We start from the raw sequence: 21052 nt of genomic DNA, 5'->3' as shown, positions 1-21052 counted from the left end.
TTGGCCCCAAGGCTGCCAGAGCTCAAGGAGCGTTTGGACAACGCTCTCGGGCACTTGGTGGGATTGCTGGGCTGTCCTGTGCAAGGCCGGGAGTTGGACTGGACCATCCTTGTGGGTCCGTTCCAGCTCAGGATATTCTGGGATTCTAACTCTTTGGTTAACCCTTCCTCTCCCCACAAAGAGCTGGCAAGACTGTTGGGGGTGGGGCAGAACAAGGGAAGCGCCAGCACTGTTGTTGCCTCTATGACACAACAATGGGAGCCCCAACATTCCGTCCCTGGAGACGCTCTAAGAGAGCGTCCAGACCCGGGTCCAGTCAACAGAAGTGAGCGGCCGCCAAAGCTGACTGACCATGGCCCTGTCAGCTCTGTGGCAGCGTTGTGTGAGCTGGAGCTCAGCCATAGCCCAGCTCCTGCAGCCATTCGTCTCTCCCGGAACCTCCTGCCCCACAGGTGAGGACAGACCCTGAGCCCAAAAGCCCCCGGAACGCACGGCGGGGACATTCACAGCCCTTGCTCCTCTGCCCCTTCCCCTCCTCCTCCTCCTCAGTCCTCTGAGCGCCCGACAGCCCCCGACTGGCATGTGACCTCCAGCGTTTGCTCTTTCTCGCAGGATCAGCCAACCTCGGCCAACAGCCTGGCCAGAAGCAGCAGCCCTTGCCAGCTCCCTCTGCCCCAGCAGCAGGTATGGCAGTCCCATCTGCCTTGGCCCCTTGGCATTCCCTGCCCCCCAGCCCCTCCAGCCCCCAGGCCTGCCCTGACTCCTCCAGCCCTGCCGGCACCTCCGGCAGCCACAGCACCCCTGTCCCCCTGCCAGCTGGGGCCCCTTGGCTCAGCACGGCACAGCGAGCAGACCTGCCATTGCCTGGGCCACCTCTGTTCAAGCAAGAGCTTTTAGAGATATTTTCCCAGGATCCTGGGGCCATCTCTGCCATTTTGCCGTCCCCTGTGCAACCCCATGGCCGTGGCACGGCAGCTCACCCCGCAGGGATGGTCCCTCACTCAAGCTCCCGCTCAGAGCAGGGGGATGCCTGTGTTCTGGGCCGGCTCAGCGGGTGCCCCAGGAGACTCTCCCAGCCCCGAGTCCCCCCATCTCCCTTCTCCCCTGTGCCAATGGCTCCGAGCAGTGACTACTCCAACCCCCACCCATATCTTTTGCTCCGCAGGGACACGGACTCAGCTGCCTCCACCGGCCCCCTTGGCAAGTAGCCATGGCATTGCTCCTCCATCAGGCAATGCCCGGCGGGGGGCCCGGCGCCGCAGGAAGCCCCTGGCCCCAGTCCCACCAGTGCGGGACACCCAGCATGGCCCTACCGGCTCAACCAACCCCTCAGGGACCCCCTTGGGCCGTGGCAGCCCTCCAGACACCAGTGTCCCCATGGATTTGGACACCAGCCCAGGTCTTGACATCAGGCTGGGCACTGATGTCCCCATGGATGACGACAGCCCGTCAGGCCGTGACCTCTCCTTGGCCAGCGACGTCACCATGGACGAGGACAGCCCGTCAGGCCGTGACCTCTCCTTGGCCAGCGATGTCACCATGGACGAGGACAGCCCGTCAGGCCGTGACCTCTCGCTGGCCACTGACGTCCCCATGGATGGTGGCTCCCCCTCAGGCAGTGATCACCTTGTGAGCTGTGACATCTCACTGAGCAGCGATGTCCCCATGGAGGAGGACACCTTCCCGAGGGCTGACATCTCCCTGCCCAGTCACAGCACTGCCAGCCACCCAGGCCCACTCCACGGCCAAGCCATCGGGGACCCTGGGGTGACTCCAGCCAGGGACACTGGGCTGCGTCGCAGGGTCCTGCTGAAAGGGACTCGGAGCCACTTGCATCGCTCCCAGGGAGCCGGGGGCACCAGCCGGGATGGTCGCAGCAGCGTCCCCATGCCCACGGACCATGCTGGCACCAGTGGCACCAGCCCCCAGCCCAAGAACACCTCGCTCTGCCCGCCCAAGAAGATGCCGCCCACTGACTGCAGTGTCCCCAAGCCTTCCAGAGCCGTCCTGAGCACGGGACACTGCAACGCGGGCGGCACCAAGCCTCAGGACCCTCAGCAGGGTGCGGGCACGGGCCTGCCACCGCCTCAGAGCAGCATGACACCAAGAAACATCGCTCTGGAAAGGCGGGGCACAAAGAGGAAGAGGGGCTCGGGGCCAAGCACTGGGAGCAAGTGCAAGGCTCCTGCAGCCAGGGCTGGGGCAGGAAGTCGTTGAGGGACAGATCGTTTGGGGATCTGTCCCGGGGGGAGGGAGGGACAGATCGTTTGGGGATCTGTCCCGGGGGGAGGGACAGATCGTTTGGGGATCTGTCCCGGGGGGAGGGACAGATCGTTTGGGGATCTGTCCCGGGGGAGGGATAGATCGTTTGGGGATCTATCTCAATCTGAGGGAGGGAAGGAGGGTGTTTATGTAGATAGAGATGTAGATAGAGACGTAGATGTAGATGTAGGTGTAGATATTGATGACCCTTTTTTTCTGGTTATCAATTAAAAGATTTTATTTTTTATTCCATAACCTGTCTGTGTCTGCATGGAATGGGGAGGGAGTGAAGGGTGGCAGCAGCAAATGGCACCAAGCAGGTCCACCAAGACCCAAAGGGCTCCAAGGGCACCCAAAGGGCACTCCAGGCCTGAGTCAGTGCCGGAGGTGCAGGCATTCGTGGAGGGTCCCCTTCCCCTGGGGAAGCAGCCCTTTGGCATGGGAGCCAGAACAGAGGGGTCCGTGCAGGACTCACGCACACCGCCCCACGCCGAAAGCAGCCCTGAGCACAGCCTGGGCACCATCCTCCCACTCTGGGGCTTTAGAAGGCTGCTCCCACTGCTCCCACTGACCCCACCATGTCCCCAGTCATCCCACTGCAGCCCCAGACAGAGCTCCTGCAGGCTGCCCCGGGGCTGCACTGGACAGGGGCGGGAAGGGAGCGGGAAGAATGTGCTGGGAACCGTATGCAGGGCCTCACAGAAGTCCAGGGAGACGACCTCTTTAGATCTCTGGGAGGTAGCACTTGGGATGTATCGAGCTCTGTCGGGGGGTGGACGGCAAGCAACTCGGGACTCGATGGGTCAGGACCAAAGGGCAGGTTGGGAATGGGGATGCTGCTGAGGGCACTGCGGGCCTCCTGAGCAGCAGCAGCAGGATGGGTGGGGATGAGAGTTCTACAGGCAGCTTGAAGCAGCCTCCTCAAAGTAACAGTCCCTGGCTCTCGTGGGCCATTCAACTACCCTGAGAGCAGCTGGAGAAGCAACGCAGCCAAGCGCAAACAGTCCAGGAGCCTCCTGGAAGGCATTGGTGACAACTTCCTGACCCAGGCGGTGGAGCCTACCACAGGGAATGCTGTGCTGCTCCACCTCATCCAACACACAGGAAAGGCCTTGTTGGAGACGGGAAGAGAAGGGACAGCCTTGCCTGTCGAGATCACGGCACTGTGGTCTTCTGAAGGTCCCGGTAGCGGGAGACACATAAATACCAGGAGACACATAAATACCCAGGAAACAGAGGAGCTGACTACGAAGAATAAGCTTTTATATCAATGAAAGGGAGAGTTCACTGAACAAACCTCAGTGAGGCCTCTCAACTCAGTGGAGGTCGCAGCCCCTTTTATCCCCTTCGCCCAGAGCGCTGCTCCCTCCCCAGCGTTTCTCCACTGGCTGACATACTCCGGGGTTACAGGCTTCCCGACACGCCTGCTCTGTGTCCCCCATTGTGTCCCTCGGAGGGGGCTGGGAAGGTCAGGGGCGCTTTTCAAAATGCAGGCCACAGCACACTTCAAAACGGAGGACGTGGCCACCTGAGACCTTCTTTCTCTGCTGCTGATCGGTCCCCCTGTCTCTGGGCAAAGGGCACCCCTTTGTAACCAACAACTGAACCACCAGTAACTTACTGCTTCTTACTGTGAACTGCGACTACCCTACAAACTTTGCAAGCACACTTTCTTCTTCCTAAGGGTGGAGTTGAGGACTGGGGGAGGAGGAAGCAGAGCAGCATGGAAGATCAGAACCATGCACCTCAGGAGAGCTGACTTGAGCCTCCTCGGGGATCTTCTCCCTCCTTGCCTGATGCCCTTTTTCCCCTCACTCGCTGCTCTAACCCCGCAACCTGATTTGCTGCACACCCTGTCTTCCTAAAACACCGCCCAGCTAGTCTTTCTCCATGGGCCCAGCTCCTTGTTTCCCTCTGCCCTTGTGCGAATGCCAGGGAATGGGAAATACCCTCATGTTTATGGCTGGGCTTTTGCTGCCCAGCCTCACTTTCTGCAACAGTTTTCAGAACAGTTTCCAATCTGGTTCTGTCCCTGTTTCTTTTAATGCCCAGATGTTCTCCTAAACAGCCAGCTGACATCCATGCAGTCACTGTGCCCAGAACTACCAGGAGAACTCCACAGGTTCAGAGGCTCAAGTGGGCAGAACCTACCTTGGATACAGCCTTGCCCGCTTTGAGCATCACATTCCACGTCAGGAGCCAGATGCTGAGCACTCCTGAAGAACCCCCTTTTCTAGACCCCATCTCCAAGCACAACGGATCACAGCACACCCCTAAAGTGCCTTTGAGCGTCACCTGACAGAACCCCCTTCTTCTTGTCCACGCTTGTCTCCCCATGGAACGGAGAGCAGAAAAAGACTCTCCAGTGTAAGGCCAGAACTGCCAGGTTTACGGCAGAGGCAGAGAAATTGCCCAACCCTTGCCTCCAGGATGGTGAGCTTGCTCCGGCATCCTTCCACCAGGCAGTTTTGGTTGCATGGTTTGGTTTTATGTCCACGTGCATCGCTTTCAGCAATGTTATCTTCCAATGCTGAGAAGTCACAAGATTAGTCCCCAGAATGAGGTGATGACCTTCGGTAACCAGAGTTTGACTTCGTATGGCCAACGCTTTTATTTACCTCCTGCTTTCTGCAGGTGCCCCCCGTTTTTCAAGACTCCTAGAAGAGTTTGCACTGGAAGGGACCTTAAAGCTCATCTAGACAAGGTTGCTCCAAGCCCCGTCCAACCCGGCCGTGAACACTTCCAGGGATGGGGCAGCCACAGCTTCTCTGGACAATGTGTGCCGGGGCCTCACCGCTCTCACGGGGAAGAATTTTTTTCCAGAATCCCATCTAATCCTGCCCTCTGCCAGTGTGAAGCCAAGCCCCCTTGGTCTGTCACTGCAGTCCCTTGTAAACAGTCTCTCCTAGCCAAGTCTTCTTGGTCTTCCCTGTTGTGCTGCAAAATTTGGAAGTTGCTGTTGTGCCAGGTGGCACCAGCCAAGCCCTGACCCGGGTGCGGGACCTTGCGCTTGAGGTCTGAGGTCACTGGCTTTGTTCAGCCTGGAGGAGACTGAGCTCAGATCTCATGGGGGGCTGCAGCTTCCCACCAAGGGGCAGCAGCGATTTCTGCTCCCTGTGACCAGGAACAGGACCCCAGCGAATGGCTGGAGCTGTGTCGGGGGAGGCTTAAGCTGGATATTAGGGAAAGCTTCTTCCCCCAGAGGGTGGTCGGCCACTGGAACAGCCTCCCCAGGACAGTGGACTTGGCCCCAAGGCTGCCAGAGCTCAAGGAGCGTTTGGACAACGCTCTCGGGCACTTGGTGGGATTGCTGGGCTGTCCTGTGCAAGGCCGGGAGTTGGACTGGACCATCCTTGTGGGTCCCTTCCAGCTCAGGATATTCTGGGATTCTAACTCTTTGGTTAACCCTTCCTCTCCCCACAAAGAGCTGGCAAGACTGTTGGGGGTGGGGCAGAACAAGGGAAGCGCCAGCACTGTTGTTGCCTCTATGACACAACAATGGGAGCCCCAACATTCCGTCCCTGGAGACGCTCCAAGAGAGCGTCCAGACCCGGGTCCAGTCAACAGAAGTGAGCGGCCGCCAAAGCTGACTGACCATGGCCCTGTCAGCTCTGTGGTAGCGCTGTGTGAGCTGGAGCTCAGCCATAGCCCAGCTCCTGCAGCCATTCGTCTCTCCCGGAACCTCCTGCCCCACAGGTGAGGACAGACCCTGAGCCCAAAAGACCCCGGAACGCACGGCGGGGACATTCACAGTCCTTGCTCCTCTGCCCCTTCCCCTGCTAGTCAGTCCTCTGAGCGCCCGATACCCCCCGACCGGTAAGTGACCTCCAGCGTTTGCTCTTTCTCGCAGGATCAGCCAACCTCGGCCAACAGCCTGGCCAGAAGCAGCAGCCCTTGCCAGCTCCCTCTGCCCCAGCAGCAGGTATGGCAGTCCCATCTGCCTTGGCCCCTTGGTATTCCCTGCCCCCCAGCCCCTCCAGCCCCCAGGCCTGCCCTGGCTCCTCCAGCCCTGCCGGCACCTCCGGCAACCACAGCACCCCTGTCCCCCTGCCAGCTGGGGCCCCTTGGCTCAGCACGGCACAGCGAGCAGACCTGCCATTGCCTGGGCCACCTCTGTTCAAGCAAGAGCTTTTAGAGATATTTTCCCAGGATCCTGGGGCCATCTCTGCCATTTTACCGTCCCCTGTGCAACCCCATGGCCGTGGTACGGCAGCTCACCCCGCAGGGATGGTCCCTCACTCAAGCTCCCGCTCAGAGCAGGGGGATGCCTGTGTTCTGGGCCGGCTCAGCGGGTGCCCCAGGAGACTCTCCCAGCCCCGAGTCCCCCCATCTCCCTTCTCCCCTGTGCCAATGGCTCCGAGCAGTGACTGCTCCAACCCCCACCCATATCTTTTGCTCCGCAGGGACACGGACTCAGCTGCCTCCACCGGCCCCCTTGGCAAGTAGCCATGGCATTGCTCCTCCATCAGGCAATGCCCGGCGGGGGGCCCGGTGCCGCAGGAAGCCCCTGGCCCCAGTCCCACCAGTGCCGGACACCCAGCACGGCCCTACCGGCTCAGCCAACCCCTCAGGGACCCCCTTGGGCCGTGGCAGCCCTCCAGACACCAGTGTCCCCATGGATTTGGACACCAGCCCAGGTCTTGACATCAGGCTGGGCACTGATGTCCCCATGGATGACGACAGCCCGTCAGGCTGCGACCTCTCGCTGGCCAGCGACGTCACCATGGACGAGGACAGCCCGTCAGGCCGTGACCTCTCCTTGGCCAGCGACGTCACCATGGACGAGGACAGCCCGTCAGGCCGTGACCTCTCCTTGGCCAGCGATGTCACCATGGACGAGGACAGCCCGTCAGGCCGTGACCTCTCGCTGGCCACTGACGTCCCCATGGATGGTGGCTCCCCCTCAGGCAGTGATCACCTTGTGAGCTGTGACATCTCACTGAGCAGCGATGTCCCCATGGAGGAGGACACCTTCCCGAGGGCTGACATCTCCCTGCCCAGTCACAGCACTGCCAGCCACCCAGGCCCACTCCACGGCCAAGCCATCGGGGACCCTGGGGTGACTCCAGCCAGGGACACTGGGCTGCGTCGCAGGGTCCTGCTGAAAGGGACTCGGAGCCACTTGCATCGCTCCCAGGGAGCCGGGGGCACCAGCCGGGATGGTCGCAGCAGCGTCCCCATGCCCACGGACCATGCTGGCACCAGTGGCACCAGCCCCCAGCCCAAGAACACCTCGCTCTGCCCGCCCAAGAAGATACCGCCCACTGACTGCAGTGTCCCCAAGCCTTCCAGAGCCGTCCTGAGCACGGGACACTGCAACGCGGGCGGCACCAAGCCTCAGGACCCTCAGCAGGGTGCGGGCACGGGCCTGCCACCGCCTCAGAGCAGCATGACACCAAGAAACATCGCTCTGGAAAGGCGGGGCACAAAGAGGAAGAGGGGCTCGGGGCCAAGCACTGGGAGCAAGTGCAAGGCTCCTGCAGCCAGGGCTGGGGCAGGAAGTCGTTGAGGGACAGATCGTTTGGGGATCTGTCCCGGGGGGAGGGAGGGACAGATCGTTTGGGGATCTGTCCCGGGGGGAGGGAGGGACAGATCGTTTGGGGATCTGTCCCGGGGGGAGGGAGGGACAGATCGTTTGGGGATCTGTCCCGGGGGGAGGGAGGGACAGATCGTTTGGGGATCTGTCCCGGGGGGAGGGAGGGACAGATCGTTTGGGGATCTGTCCCGGGGGGAGGGAGGGACAGATCGTTTGGGGATCTGTCCCGGGGGAGGGATAGATCGTTTGGGGATCTATCTCAATCTGAGGGAGGGAAGGAGGGTGTTTATGTAGATAGAGATGTAGATAGAGACGTAGATGTAGATGTAGGTGTAGATATTGATGACCCTTTTTTTCTGGTTATCAATTAAAAGATTTTATTTTTTATTCCATAACCTGTCTGTGTCTGCATGGAATGGGGAGGGAGTGAAGGGTGGCAGCAGCAAATGGCACCAAGCAGGTCCACCAAGACCCAAAGGGCTCCAAGGGCACCCAAAGGGCACTCCAGGCCTGAGTCAGTGCCGGAGGTGCAGGCATTCGTGGAGGGTCCCCTTCCCCTGGGGAAGCAGCCCTTTGGCATGGGAGCCAGAACAGAGGGGTCCGTGCAGGACTCACGCACACCGCCCCACGCCGAAAGCAGCCCCGAGCACAGCCTGGGCACCATCCTCCCACTCTGGGGCTTTAGAAGGCTGCTCCCACTGCTCCCACTGACCCCACCATGTCCCCAGTCATCCCACTGCAGCCCCAGACAGAGCTCCTGCAGGCTGCCCCGGGGCTGCACTGGACAGGGGCGGGAAGGGAGCGGGAAGAATGTGCTGGGAACCGTATGCAGGGCCTCACAGAAGTCCAGGGAGACGACCTCTTTAGATCTCTGGGAGGTAGCACTTGGGATGTATCGAGCTCTGTCGGGGGGTGGACGGCGAGCCACTCGGGACTCGATGGGTCAGGACCAAAGGGCAGGTTGGGAATGGGGATGCTGCTGAGGGCACTGCAGGCCTCCTGAGCAGCAGCAGCAGGATGGGTGGGGATGAGAGTTCTACAGGCAGCTTGAAGCAGCCTCCTCAAAGTAACAGTCCCTGGCTCTCGTGGGCCATTCAACTACCCTGAGAGCAGCTGGAGAAGCAACGCAGCCAAGCGCACAGTCCAGGAGCCTCCTGGAAGGCATTGGTGACAACTTCCTGACCCAGGCGGTGGAGCCTGCCACAGGGAATGCTGTGCTGCTCCACCTCATCCAACACACAGGAAAGGCCTTGTTGGAGACGGGAAGAGAAGGGACAGCCTTGCCTGTCGAGATCACGGCACTGTGGTCTTCTGAAGGTCCAGGTAGCGGGAGACACATAAATACCCAGGAGACAGAGGAGCTGACTACGAAGAATAAGCTTTTATATCAATGAAAGGGAGAGTTCACTGAACAAACCTCAGTGAGGCCTCTCAACTCAGTGGAGGTCGCAGCCCCTTTTATCCCCTTCGCCCGGAGCGCTGCTCCCTCCCCAGCGTTTCTCCACTGGCTGACATACTCCGGGGTTACAGGCTTCCTGACACGCCTGCTCTGTGTCCCCCATTGTGTCCCTCGGAGGGGGCTGGGAAGGTCAGGGGCACTTTTCAAAACGCAGGCCACAGTACACTTCAAAACGGAGGACGTGGCCACCTGAGACCTTCTTTCTCTGCTGCTGATCGGTCCCCCTGTCTCTGGGCAAAGGGCACCCCTTTGTAACCAACAACTGAACCACCAGTAACTTACCGCTTCTTACTGCGAACTGCGACTACCCTACAAACTTTGCAAGCACATTTTCTTCTTCCTAAGGGTGGAGTTGAGGACTGGGGGAGGAGGAAGCAGAGCAGCATGGAAGATCAGAACCACGCACCTCAGGAGAGCTGACTTGAGCCTCCTCGGGGATCTTCTCCCTCCTTGCCTGATGCCCTTTTTCCCCTCACTCGCTGCTCTAACCCCGCAACCTGATTTGCTGCACACCCTGTCTTCCTAAAACACCGCCCAGCTAGTCTTTCTCCATGGGCCCAGCTCCTTGTTTCCCTTTGCCCTTGTGCGAATGCCAGGGAATGGGAAATACCCTCATGTTTATGGCTGGGCTTTTGCTGCCCAGCCTCACTTTCTGCAACAGTTTTCAGAACAGTTTCCAATCTGGTTCTGTCCCTGTTTCTTTTAATGCCCAGATTTTCTCCTAAACAGCCAGCTGACATCCATGCAGTCACTGTGCCCAGAACTACCAGGAGAACTCCACAGGTTCAGAGGCTCAAGTGGGCAGAACCTACCTTGGATACAGCCTTGCCCGCTTTGAGCATCACATTCCACGTCAGGAGCCAGATGCTGAGCACTCCTGAAGAACCCCCTTTTCTAGACCCCATCTCCAAGCACAACGGATCACAGCACACCCCTAAAGTGCCTTTGAGCGTCACCTGACAGAACCCCCTTCTTCTTGTCCACGCTTGTCTCCCCATGGAACGGAGAGCAGAAAAAGACTCTCCAGTGTAAGGCCAGAACTGCCAGGTTTACGGCAGAGGCAGAGAAATTGCCCAACCCTTGCCTCCAGGATGGTGAGCTTGCTCCGGCATCCTTCCACCAGGCAGTTTTGGTTGCATGGTTTGGTTTTATGTCCACGTGCATCGCTTTCAGCAATGTTATCTTCCAATGCTGAGAAGTCACAAGATTAGTCCCCAGAATGAGGTGATGACCTTCGGTAACCAGAGTTTGACTTCGTATGGCCAACGCTTTTATTTACCTCCTGCTTTCCGCAGGTGCCCCCCGTTTTTCAAGACTCCTAGAAGAGTTTGCGCTGGAAGGGACCTTAAAGCTCATCTAGACAAGGTTGCTCCAAGCCCCGTCCAACCCGGCCGTGAACACTTCCAGGGATGGGGCAGCCACAGCTTCTCCGGACAATGTGTGCCGGGGCCTCACCGCTCTCACGGGGAAGAATTTTTTTCCAGAATCCCATCTAATCCTGCCCTCTGCCAGTGTGAAGCCAATCCCCCTTGGTCTGTCACTGCAGTCCCTTGTAAACAGTCTCTCCTGGCCAAGTCTTCTTGGTCTTCCCTGTTGTGCTGCAAAATTTGGAAGTTGATGTTGTGCCAGGTGGCACCAGCCAAGCCCTGACCCGGGTGCGGGACCTTGCGCTTGAGGTCTGAGGTCACTGGCTTTGTTCAGCCTGGAGGAGACTGAGCTCAGATCTCATGGGGGGCTGCAGCTTCCCACCAAGGGGCAGCAGCGATTTCTGCTCCCTGTGACCAGGAACAGGACCCCAGCGAATGGCTGGAGCTGTGTCGGGGGAGGCTTAAGCTGGATATTAGGGAAAGCTTCTTCCCCCAGAGGGTGGTCGGCCACTGGAACAGCCTCCCCAGGACAGTGGACTTGGCCCCAAGGCTGCCAGAGCTCAAGGAGCGTTTGGACAACGCTCTCGGGCACTTGGTGGGATTGCTGGGCTGTCCTGTGCAAGGCCGGGAGTTGGACTGGACCATCCTTGTGGGTCCCTTCCAGCTCAGGATATTCTGGGATTCTAACTCTTTGGTTAACCCTTCCTCTCCCCACAAAGAGCTGGCAAGACTGTTGGGGGTGGGGCAGAACAAGGGAAGCGCCAGCACTGTTGCTGCCTCTATGACACAACAATGGGAGCCCCAACATTCCGTCCCTGGAGACGCTCCAAGAGAGCGTCCAGACCCGGGTCCAGTCAACAGAAGTGAGCGGCCGCCAAAGCTGACTGACCATGGCCCTGTCAGCTCTGTGGCAGCGTTGTGTGAGCTGGAGCTCAGCCATAGCCCAGCTCCTGCAGCCATTCGTCTCTCCCGGAACCTCCTGCCCCACAGGTGAGGACAGACCCTGAGCCCAAAAGCCCCCGGAACGCACGGCGGGGACATTCACAGTCCTTGCTCCTCTGCCCCTTCCCCTGCTCCTCAGTCCTCTGAGTGCCCGACACCCCCCGACCGGCATGTGACCTCCAGCGTTTGCTCTTTCTCGCAGGATCAGCCAACCTCGGCCAACAGCCTGGCCAGAAGCAGCAGCCCTTGCCAGCTCCCTCTGCCCCAGCAGCAGGTATGGCAGTCCCATCTGCCTTGGCCCCTTGGCATTCCCTGCCCCCCAGCCCCTCCAGCCCCCAGGCCTGCCCTGGCTCCTCCAGCCCTGCTGGCACCTCCGGCAACCACAGCACCCCTGTCCCCCTGCCAGCTGGGGCCCCTTGGCTCAGCACGGCACGGCAAGCAGACCTGCCATTGCCTGGGCCACCTCTGTTCAAGCAAGAGCTTTTAGAGATATTTTCCCAGGATCCTGGGGCCATCTCTGCCATTTTACCGTCCCCTGTGCAACCCCATGGCCGTGGTACGGCAGCTCACCCCGCAGGGATGGTCCCTCACTCAAGCTCCCGCTCAGAGCAGGGGGATGCCTGTGTTCTGGGCCGGCTCAGCGGGTGCCCCAGGAGACTCTCCCAGCCCCGAGTCCCCCCATCTCCCTTCTCCCCTGTGCCAATGGCTCCGAGCAGTGACTGCTCCAACCCCCACCCATATCTTTTGCTCCGCAGGGACACGGACTCAGCTGCCTCCACCGGCCCCCTTGGCAAGTAGCCATGGCATTGCTCCTCCATCAGGCAATGCCCGGCGGGGGGCCCGGTGCCGCAGGAAGCCCCTGGCCCCAGTCCCACCAGTGCCGGACACCCAGCACGGCCCTACCGGCTCAGCCAACCCCTCAGGGACCCCCTTGGGCCGTGGCAGCCCTCCAGACACCAGTGTCCCCATGGATTTGGACACCAGCCCAGGTCTTGACATCAGGCTGGGCACTGATGTCCCCATGGATGACGACAGCCCGTCAGGCTGCGACCTCTCGCTGGCCAGCGACGTCACCATGGACGAGGACAGCCCGTCAGGTCGTGACCTCTCCTTGGCCAGCGATGTCACCATGGACGAGGACAGCCCGTCAGGCCGTGACCTCTCGCTGGCCACTGACGTCCCCATGGATGGTGGCTCCCCCTCAGGCAGTGATCACCTTGTGAGCTGTGACATCTCACTGAGCAGCGATGTCCCCATGGAGGAGGACACCTTCCCGAGGGCTGACATCTCCCTGCCCAGTCACAGCACTGCCAGCCACCCAGGCCCACTCCACGGCCAAGCCATCGGGGACCCTGGGGTGACTCCAGCCAGGGACACTGGGCTGCGTCGCAGGGTCCTGCTGAAAGGGACTCGGAGCCACTTGCATCGCTCCCAGGGAGCCGGGGGCACCAGCCGGGATGATGGCAGCAGCGTCCCCATGCCCACGGACCATGCTGGCACCAGTGGCACCAGCCCCCAGCCCAAGAACACCTCGCTCTGCCCGCCCAAGAAGATGCCGCCCACTGACTGCAGTGTCCCCAAGCCTTCCAGAGCCGTCCTGAGCACGGGACACTGCAACGCGGGCGGCACCAAGCCTCAGGACCCTCAGCAGGGTGCGGGCACGGGCCTGCCACCGCCTCAGAGCAGCATGACACCAAGAAACATCGCTCTGGAAAGGCGGGGCACAAAGAGGAAGAGGGGCTCGGGGCCAAGCACTGGGAGCAAGTGCAAGGCTCCTGCAGCCAGGGCTGGGGCAGGAAGTCGTTGAGGGACAGATCGTTTGGGGATCTGTCCCGGGGGGAGGGAGGGACAGATCGTTTGGGGATCTGTCCCGGGGGGAGGGAGGGACAGATCGTTTGGGGATCTGTCCCGGGGGGAGGGAGGGACAGATCGTTTGGGGATCTGTCCCGGGGGGAGGGAGGGACAGATTGTTTGGGGATCTGTCCCGGGGGGAGGGAGGGACAGATCGTTTGGGGATCTGTCCCGGGGGGAGGGAGGGACAGATCGTTTGGGGATCTGTCCCGGCGGGGAGGGACAGATCGTTTGGGGATCTGTCCCGGGCGAGGGATAGATCGTTTGGGGATCTATCTCAATCTGAGGGAGGGAAGGAGGGTGTTTATGTAGATAGAGATGTAGATAGAGACGTAGATGTAGATGTAGGTGTAGATATTGATGACCCTTTTTTTCTGGTTATCAATTAAAAGATTTTATTTTTTATTCCATAACCTGTCTGTGTCTGCATGGAATGGGGAGGGAGTGAAGGGTGGCAGCAGGAAATGGCACCAAGCAGGTCCACCAAGACCCAAAGGGCTCCAAGGGCACCCAAAGGGCACTCCAGGCCTGAGTCAGTGCCGGAGGTGCAGGCATTCGTGGAGGGTCCCCTTCCCCTGGGGAAGCAGCCCTTTGGCATGGGAGCCAGAACAGAGGGGTCCGTGCAGGACTCACGCACACCGCCCCACGCCGAAAGCAGCCCCGAGCACAGCCTGGGCACCGTCCTCCCACTCTGGGGCTTTAGAAGGCTGCTCCCACTGCTCCCACTGACCCCACCATGTCCCCAGTCATCCCACTGCAGCCCCAGACAGAGCTCCTGCAGGCTGCCCCGGGGCTGCACTGGACAGGGGCGGGAAGGGAGCGGGAAGAATGTGCTGGGAACCGTATGCAGGGCCTCACAGAAGTCCAGGGAGACGACCTCTTTAGATCTCTGGGAGGTAGCACTTGGGATGTATCGAGCTCTGTCGGGGGGTGGACGGCGAGCCACTCGGGACTCGATGGGTCAGGACCAAAGGGCAGGTTGGGAATGGGGATGCTGCTGAGGGCACTGCGGGCCTCCTGAGCAGCAGCAGCAGGATGGGTGGGGATGAGAGTTCTACAGGCAGCTTGAAGCAGCCTCCTCAAAGTCACAGTCCCTGGTTCTCGTGGGCCATTCAACTACCCTGAGAGCAGCTGGAGAAGCAACGCAGCCAAGCGCAAACAGTCCAGGAGCCTCCTGGAAGGCATTGGTGACAACTTCCTGACCCAGGCGGTGGAGCCTGCCACAGGGAATGCTGTGCTGCTCCACCTCACCCAACACACAGGAAAGGCCTTGTTGGAGACGGGAAGGGAAGGGACAGCCTTGACTGTCAAGATCACGGCACTGTGGTCTTCTGAAGGTCCAGGTAGTGGGAGACACATAAATACCCAGGAGACAGAGGAGCTGACTACGAAGAATAAGCTTTTATATCAATGAAAGGGAGAGTTCACTGAACAAACCTCAGTGAGGCCTCTCAACTCAGTGGAGGGCGCAGCCCCTTTTATCCCCTTCGCCCGGAGCGCTGTTCCCTCCCCAGCGTTTCTCCACTGGCTGACATACTCCGGGGTTACAGGCTTCCCGACACGCCTGCTCTGTGTCCCCCATTGTGTCCCTCGGAGGGGGCTGGGAAGGTCAGGGGCGCTTTTCAAAATGCAGGCCACAGCACACTTCAAAACGGAGGACGTGGCCACCTGAGACCTTCTTTCTCTGCTGCTGATCGGTCCCCCTGTCTCTGGGCAAAGGGCACCCCTTTGTAACCAACAACTGAACCACCAGTAACTTACTGCTTCTTACTGCGAGCTGCGACTACCCTACAAACTTTGTAAGCACACTTTCTTCTTCGTAAGGGTGGAGTTGAGGACTGGGGGAGGAGGAAGCAGAGCAGCATGGAAGATCAGAACCACGCACCTCAGGAGAGCTGACTTGAGCCTCCTCGGGGATCTTCTCCCTCCTTGCCTGATGCCCTTTTTTCTTCTCACTCACTGCTCTAACCCCACAACCTGATTTGCTGCACACCCTGTCTTCCTAAAACACCGCCCAGCTAGTCTTTCTCCATGGGCCCAGCTCCTTGTTTCCCTTTGCCCTTGTGCGAATGCCAGGGAATGGGAAATACCCTCATGTTTATGGCTGGGCTTTTACTGCCCAGCCTCACTTTCTGCAACAGTTTTCAGAACAGTTTCCAATCTGGTTCTGTCCCTGTTTCTTTTAATGCCCAGATTTTCTCCTAAACAGCCAGCTGACATCCATGCAGTCACTGTGCCCAGAACTACCAGGAGAACTCCACAGGTTCAGAGGTTCAAGTGGGCAGAACCTACCTTGGATACAGCCTTGCCCGCTTTGAGCATCACATTCCACGTCAGGAGCCAGATGCTGAGCACTCCTGAAGAACTCCCTTTTCTAGACCCCATCTCCAAGCACAACGGATCACAGCACACCCTTAAAGTGCCTTTGAGCATCACCTGACAGAACCCTCTTCTTCTTGTCCACACTTGTCTCCCCATGGAACGGAGAGCAGAAAAAGACTCTCCAGTGTAAGGCCAGAACTGCCAGGTTTATGGCAGAGGCAGAGAAATTGCCCAATCCTTGCCTCCAGGATGGTGAGCTTGCTCCGGCATCCTTCCACCAGGCAGTTTTGGTTGCATGGTTTGGTTTTATGTCCATGTGCATCGCTTTCAGCAATGTTATCTTCCAATGCTGAGAAGTCACAAGATTAGTCCCCAGAATGAGGTGATGACCTTCGGTAACCAGAGTTTGACTTCGTATGGCCAACGCTTTTATTTACCTCCTGCTTTCTGCAGGTGCCCCCCGTTTTTCAAGACTCCTAGAAGAGTTTGCGCTGGAAGGGACCTTAAAGCTCATCTGGACAAGGTTGCTCCAAGCCCCGTCCAACCCGGTCGTGAACACTTCCAGGGATGGAGCAGCCACAGCTTCTCTGGACAACGTGTGCCGGTGTCTCACCGCTCTCACGGGGAAGAATTTTTTTCCTAATGATTAATCTAAGCTTTTAGGCTTTCAGTTTTGAACTGCTCCTCCTTTTCTTTTCACTGCAGTCCGTTGTAAAAAGTTCCTCTCTATCTTTCTTGTGGGTTTCCTTCAGGTACTGGAAGGTTGAAATTAGGTCACCCTAAGTCTTTCTCTTTTCCAAGTGGAACAACCCCAGTTCTCTTAACCTTTTCTTACAGGAGAGGTGCTCCATCCTGTGACTATATTATATTCTTAGTTTCTTAATTCTATCTTTTGGTTCTTTTTCATTAACCTGTCATAATATTTTAGGTTATGTATCAGTGCTCATCATGTTAGAAGTATGAATTTTAATAAACTTTTGATATACTCACATTTCAGAGCAAAGCCTTTTTTATATCTTAGAGATATGTACATCTTAATTTCTTTGTATTTTATCTTTTTATAAATTTAAATGTCTTCTCAGGAGAAGTAATATTTTTGACATTACCCAGAAATATACTATATAGCAAACATTACATTACAGTAAACAAGGTTGGTTCAAACAGCCTTCAGAGACAATTTATTGAACATGCCATTAGTATTGTACTTCTCCAACAATGCCACTGCCACCTCAGTTTCAAATTACAAACTTTATACATCATACCACAATGTGTTCAAATTCCATAGAATGGATTTTAAGATGATGCGGAAAATAAACCAAATTAAAACAAAAATAGCCCACCACTTCTGATGTCATTTTAGATTGGACTTGGCCATAATTAAGTATCAAATTTGATGTGACATTTGTTAGCAGACTGTTAAGGAAAACTTGATGAAGGTAAAATATTATTCCCTAGGAAATTTTAACTTACAACCTTAACTTACAACTTTCTGGATGCAGGCACATATTTCTGTAAAACTCAGTATAAATAAATGTTGATTGCAACGTTGGTAGAGTTAAAATGAATCTATTGTACATTGAATAACTAAGCTGATGATGACAATCTTAGTAGACAGTAACTTATTCTTCTATGCCTGCCATTTACACCAAATTGTTATTAAGCAGACAGCAAATTTATACTTTTGATTTCAGAAAAGTTTATCTCAGAGCTCTTGATCAAAGCAAATTAAAAATGTAAGAATTTGTTGCACATGTGCAGCAGTTTTCTCTCTTTCTAGCTGCTGACAGGCAAGATGCTTATTTGAAAGAACTTGCTTTTCCATGAGTTACAAGTAGAAAAGATATATTTTCTAGGGCAGAAAATCTGTTGCAAAACCAGTTAAAATTTCTGTAGATTCGTTCTTTCTCTGTGCCTAGGCCAAATCAAAAGTTCATAGAATCATAGAACGGTTTGGTTTGGTGAGGTATTGTGCAAAACACAGTTGTCTTCAACACTTTATTTTGACTGGAAACGAGGTTAATAAATATTGTAATTATGAATTTAAAATCCAATAGCACATTGCAGCCAGTACTGAAGGAATTTTACTTGGGAATAGAATTTAAGAGATTGCAGTACTCTTTGGGAACAGATGCAGCTGTGAGTAATGCTCAGGATATTAGTGAAAGATAATGCAGGGGCATTTCACAAGGCATATACTTCTACAACATATTGGTGAAATCTTGCAATATTTTAAGTTATAGAGGGATTTGACATAGATTTTAATGGAGTTAGGATTTCAGTTGATAATCTTAAAACATGAAAAAAGACTGTGTTCTTGAACTCAAAAGTCAGTAGAAAAGACAAAGAATCAGAGGGTATGAAAACAGTTTTTATCTTGCCAATATTTAACATAAGGTGATTGGATTTTTCCCATGAGAAACTGAGTAGTAGCTAGAGAGAAAGCAATCTGTGGAGAAGGAAATAAATTTAATAAAGTGTGCAACTAAAGAAATGGTGTTGTAGGTCATGAACAGAAACATGACTTCTAAAATAGCAGATGTAAAAAGAAAAGCATAAAGGAGTTGAAAAAAGGACACTTGGACATATTTATCCTTGAAAAGAAACTGTGAGAAAGTATGATCTTCATTTAATAGAACTTGTAAGCATGAGTTCTTCAATATCCTGCTATGCTGAGTAGACTTACTGCAGTGCAAGAGGTACAGAAATTAAAAAAGAGAAACAGCACTCATATAAGTTTACTAAGTTTTATACTAACTTTACCAATGATACTAAATTGGGAGGAGCTGTTGACTCCCTCGAAGGCAGGGAGGCCCTGCAGAGAGACATATTAAAATTGGACAGCTGGGCAATCACCAACCCCATGAAGTTTACTAAAGATAAGTGCTGGATTCTGCACCTGGGATGGGGCAACCCTGCATGTACGAACAGATGGGAATGAGATCCTGAAAGCAGTGCTGCAGAAAGGGACCTGGGGGTCCTGGTCAATGGCAAGTTGAATATGAGTCAGCAGTGCCCTGGCAGCCAGGAGGGCCAACTATGTCTGGGGGGGCATCAGACACAGCATTGCCAGCTGGTTGAGGGAGGTGATTGCAGCTGCTCTGCTCTGCCCTGGTGCAACCTTGCCTTGAATATTGTGTTTTGGGCACCACAATTGCAGTTTTGGGCACCACAATATCAGAAAGGTATTAAGCTATTAGAGAACGTCCAAAGGAGAGCAATGAAGCTGGTGAAGGGCCTTGAGAGGAAGATGCATGAGGAGCAGCTGAGGTCATTTAGTCTGTTCAGCCTGGAGAAGAGGAGACTGGGGAGAGACCTCATTGTAGTCTACAACTTCCTCGTGAGGGGAAGAGGAGGTATAGGCACTGATCTCTTCTCTGTGGTGAACTTATGAATGAAAATATGACTTATGAATGGAAATGTGACTCACTTTTGAGTGTAACTTAAGTAGGGAAAGCCAAGGAGAGGAGTAAGGATGTTGGCACAAATCAGCAGCAGTCTGTATCTGTAGCCCAGAATGAGCTAAATGAAAATTAGATTGGAATGATGTATTAACAGAATGCCAGATTGTAAAAAAAAAAAAAAGGTAATTGAGAACACACAGCCCATTTCCAGACACTACCAAAAATCTGGACAAGATGATTTTGCTTGTAATTAATCACAAACAAAATGACAAACAAAATGAGGAAAAAAAAGTTTTAACAAAATTTTTTAACTGTTTTAACAAAAACATATTGATTAATCTAAGCAGAAAAAAAAGAATTTTCTTAAACAGTGATGAAAAGGAATCAAAACATAGCTAAAAGTAGCCCCACACCTTCACAGAATCAAGAAGGCCTGACTGAAAAAAGTCATTCATGGGAGATTAAAATATGTCAGGGAAACTGGAACAGAAAATTATGTCAGCAGTCACATCACAGCACTGCCCAAGTTGGAGATATACCCTCCTTCTATCAGCCTATTCAGGTCTTCAAACTAAAACTTAAATTGTTCATAGCCCTGAATCAGAGTCAGAGAGGTCAAAAGAGACCTCTGGATGTCATCTAGTCCAGCTCCCCTGCTCAAAGAAGGGCCAGTCACAATATGTTTTTTAGGCCATGTCCATTTGGGTTTTGAGTATCTCCAAGGACTTTATAAAACCCTGGTAACCTATTCCACTGTTGGATCATCCTTACAGTAAAAAAAAACCAAATCATATTTAAGTGAAATTTATTTTAATTTGTGCTTAGTGTGTCTTGTCTTATCACAGGACACTGCTGAGAAGAGTCTGGCTCCCTGTTACTTCCTCCCCTCATGTATTTATACACATTGATATCCTGTCCAATCCAGGCCCTCCTTTTCCGCAGTCTGAACAGTTCCATCTCTCCCAGCCTCTCCTAGTTCGACAGATGCTCCTGTCCCTTAATTTTTTATGCCCTTTTCTGGCTTTACTCCATTACGGCTACATATTGTGCTGGGGAGACCAGAAGTGGACCCTGTTCTGGGGGTTCTGGACATACTCCAGATGTGCTTTACATGTGTTTTACAATGAGTTGAGGTCACCTCCTGCCACCTGGCAGTGCTCTTCTAAATGCAGAGCAGCATACTGCAAGTAGAGAGCCTGAGTATTGTCATGTCATGTTTTCAAGAATTTTTTCACCATGATGATTGATAACAATGACAATAAAAAAATAATTCTAATTCTTCTACAATGAAGTAACTCTGTGAACTTGAACCGAAAACATATGTACTAGATGACCAGATTTTTAATCCATTGTTGATGAAACTGATGTCTTATAAACATTGTCTGCAAATGTCAGCCTTGCCCATCTCTCTCTTCTCTTAAATTTTAATAGTAATTTCATCCTGAAACCACGTCTTTTTGCAATTTATTTTTTAAAAATCTATTATAACAATTGTAGTTTTCCTAGAAAAGGCTATTGACCAAAAACCACTACCTTCAATTTCAAAATATAGTCCTGAAATCTGAAAGCATATTTTTAAATCTTTTTAGGGTGTCTTCCTCTGTCTAAAAAAATAATATAGAATCTCAGATTGTAACTAGAAAATAGATGATGATTTGTATTTTTTTCTCTCAGTGGATGAAAAAATTACTCATTTCCAATCCTATGGTTCTCACTTAGTCTGACAAAGAGCAAGTAAAAAAAAAAAACAACAGGATAATATCCATTATTATTATTTTTTTGCAGATGGAAACACATATAGTCATAAATTCACCGGTATTCTTAAGCTTGGTGATTTCTTTAGAACCTACTTAAAAGTTGTTTTTGTTAATCACTTTGGTTATTGTATAAACATTCAAAATTCACAGAATGT

At 54.3% G+C, this 21052-nt stretch overlaps 3 protein-coding genes across 6 annotated transcripts; all 3 read left to right on the top strand.

The window, feature by feature from the left end:
* Positions 1-311: 311 nt before the first annotated feature.
* LOC116790638 (cell surface glycoprotein 1-like) lies at positions 312-2517 on the top strand. 2 transcript variants are annotated; one of them, XM_032695770.1, is made up of 4 exons: positions 312-452; positions 613-684; positions 1166-2224; positions 2263-2517. In XM_032695770.1, the coding sequence occupies exons 1-3, from the start codon at positions 353-355 to the stop codon at positions 2215-2217; spliced, it is 1224 nt and encodes a 407-aa protein (XP_032551661.1). In that variant the 5' UTR covers positions 312-352; the 3' UTR covers positions 2218-2224; positions 2263-2517. The 2 variants fall into 2 exon arrangements, with proteins under 2 accessions (XP_032551661.1, XP_032551671.1); XM_032695780.1 differs by lacking the exon at positions 613-684.
* Positions 2518-5817: 3300 nt separating this feature from the next.
* LOC116790932 (cell surface glycoprotein 1-like) lies at positions 5818-7802 on the top strand. 3 transcript variants are annotated; one of them, XM_032696491.1, is made up of 4 exons: positions 5818-5958; positions 6113-6184; positions 6666-7061; positions 7116-7802. In XM_032696491.1, the coding sequence occupies exons 3-4, from the start codon at positions 6878-6880 to the stop codon at positions 7769-7771; spliced, it is 840 nt and encodes a 279-aa protein (XP_032552382.1). In that variant the 5' UTR covers positions 5818-5958; positions 6113-6184; positions 6666-6877; the 3' UTR covers positions 7772-7802. The 3 variants fall into 3 exon arrangements, with proteins under 3 accessions (XP_032552382.1, XP_032552368.1, XP_032552373.1); XM_032696477.1 differs by having other exon boundaries at positions 6666-7802; XM_032696482.1 differs by lacking the exon at positions 6113-6184 and having other exon boundaries at positions 6666-7802.
* A 3671-nt stretch (positions 7803-11473) lies between these two features.
* LOC116791007 (cell surface glycoprotein 1-like) lies at positions 11474-13403 on the top strand. Its single transcript, XM_032696643.1, has 3 exons — positions 11474-11614; positions 11769-11840; positions 12322-13403. The coding sequence occupies exons 1-3, from the start codon at positions 11515-11517 to the stop codon at positions 13371-13373; spliced, it is 1224 nt and encodes a 407-aa protein (XP_032552534.1). The 5' UTR covers positions 11474-11514; the 3' UTR covers positions 13374-13403.
* Positions 13404-21052: the final 7649 nt, after the last annotated feature.

Source organism: Chiroxiphia lanceolata, chromosome 1 (genome assembly GCF_009829145.1).
Source record: "Chiroxiphia lanceolata isolate bChiLan1 chromosome 1, bChiLan1.pri, whole genome shotgun sequence".
In the NCBI taxonomy this organism is placed as follows: Eukaryota; Metazoa; Chordata; class Aves; order Passeriformes; family Pipridae; genus Chiroxiphia; species Chiroxiphia lanceolata.
The sequence above is the reverse complement of the archived record's forward strand: the minus strand, read 5'-3'. Positions and strand labels throughout refer to the sequence as shown.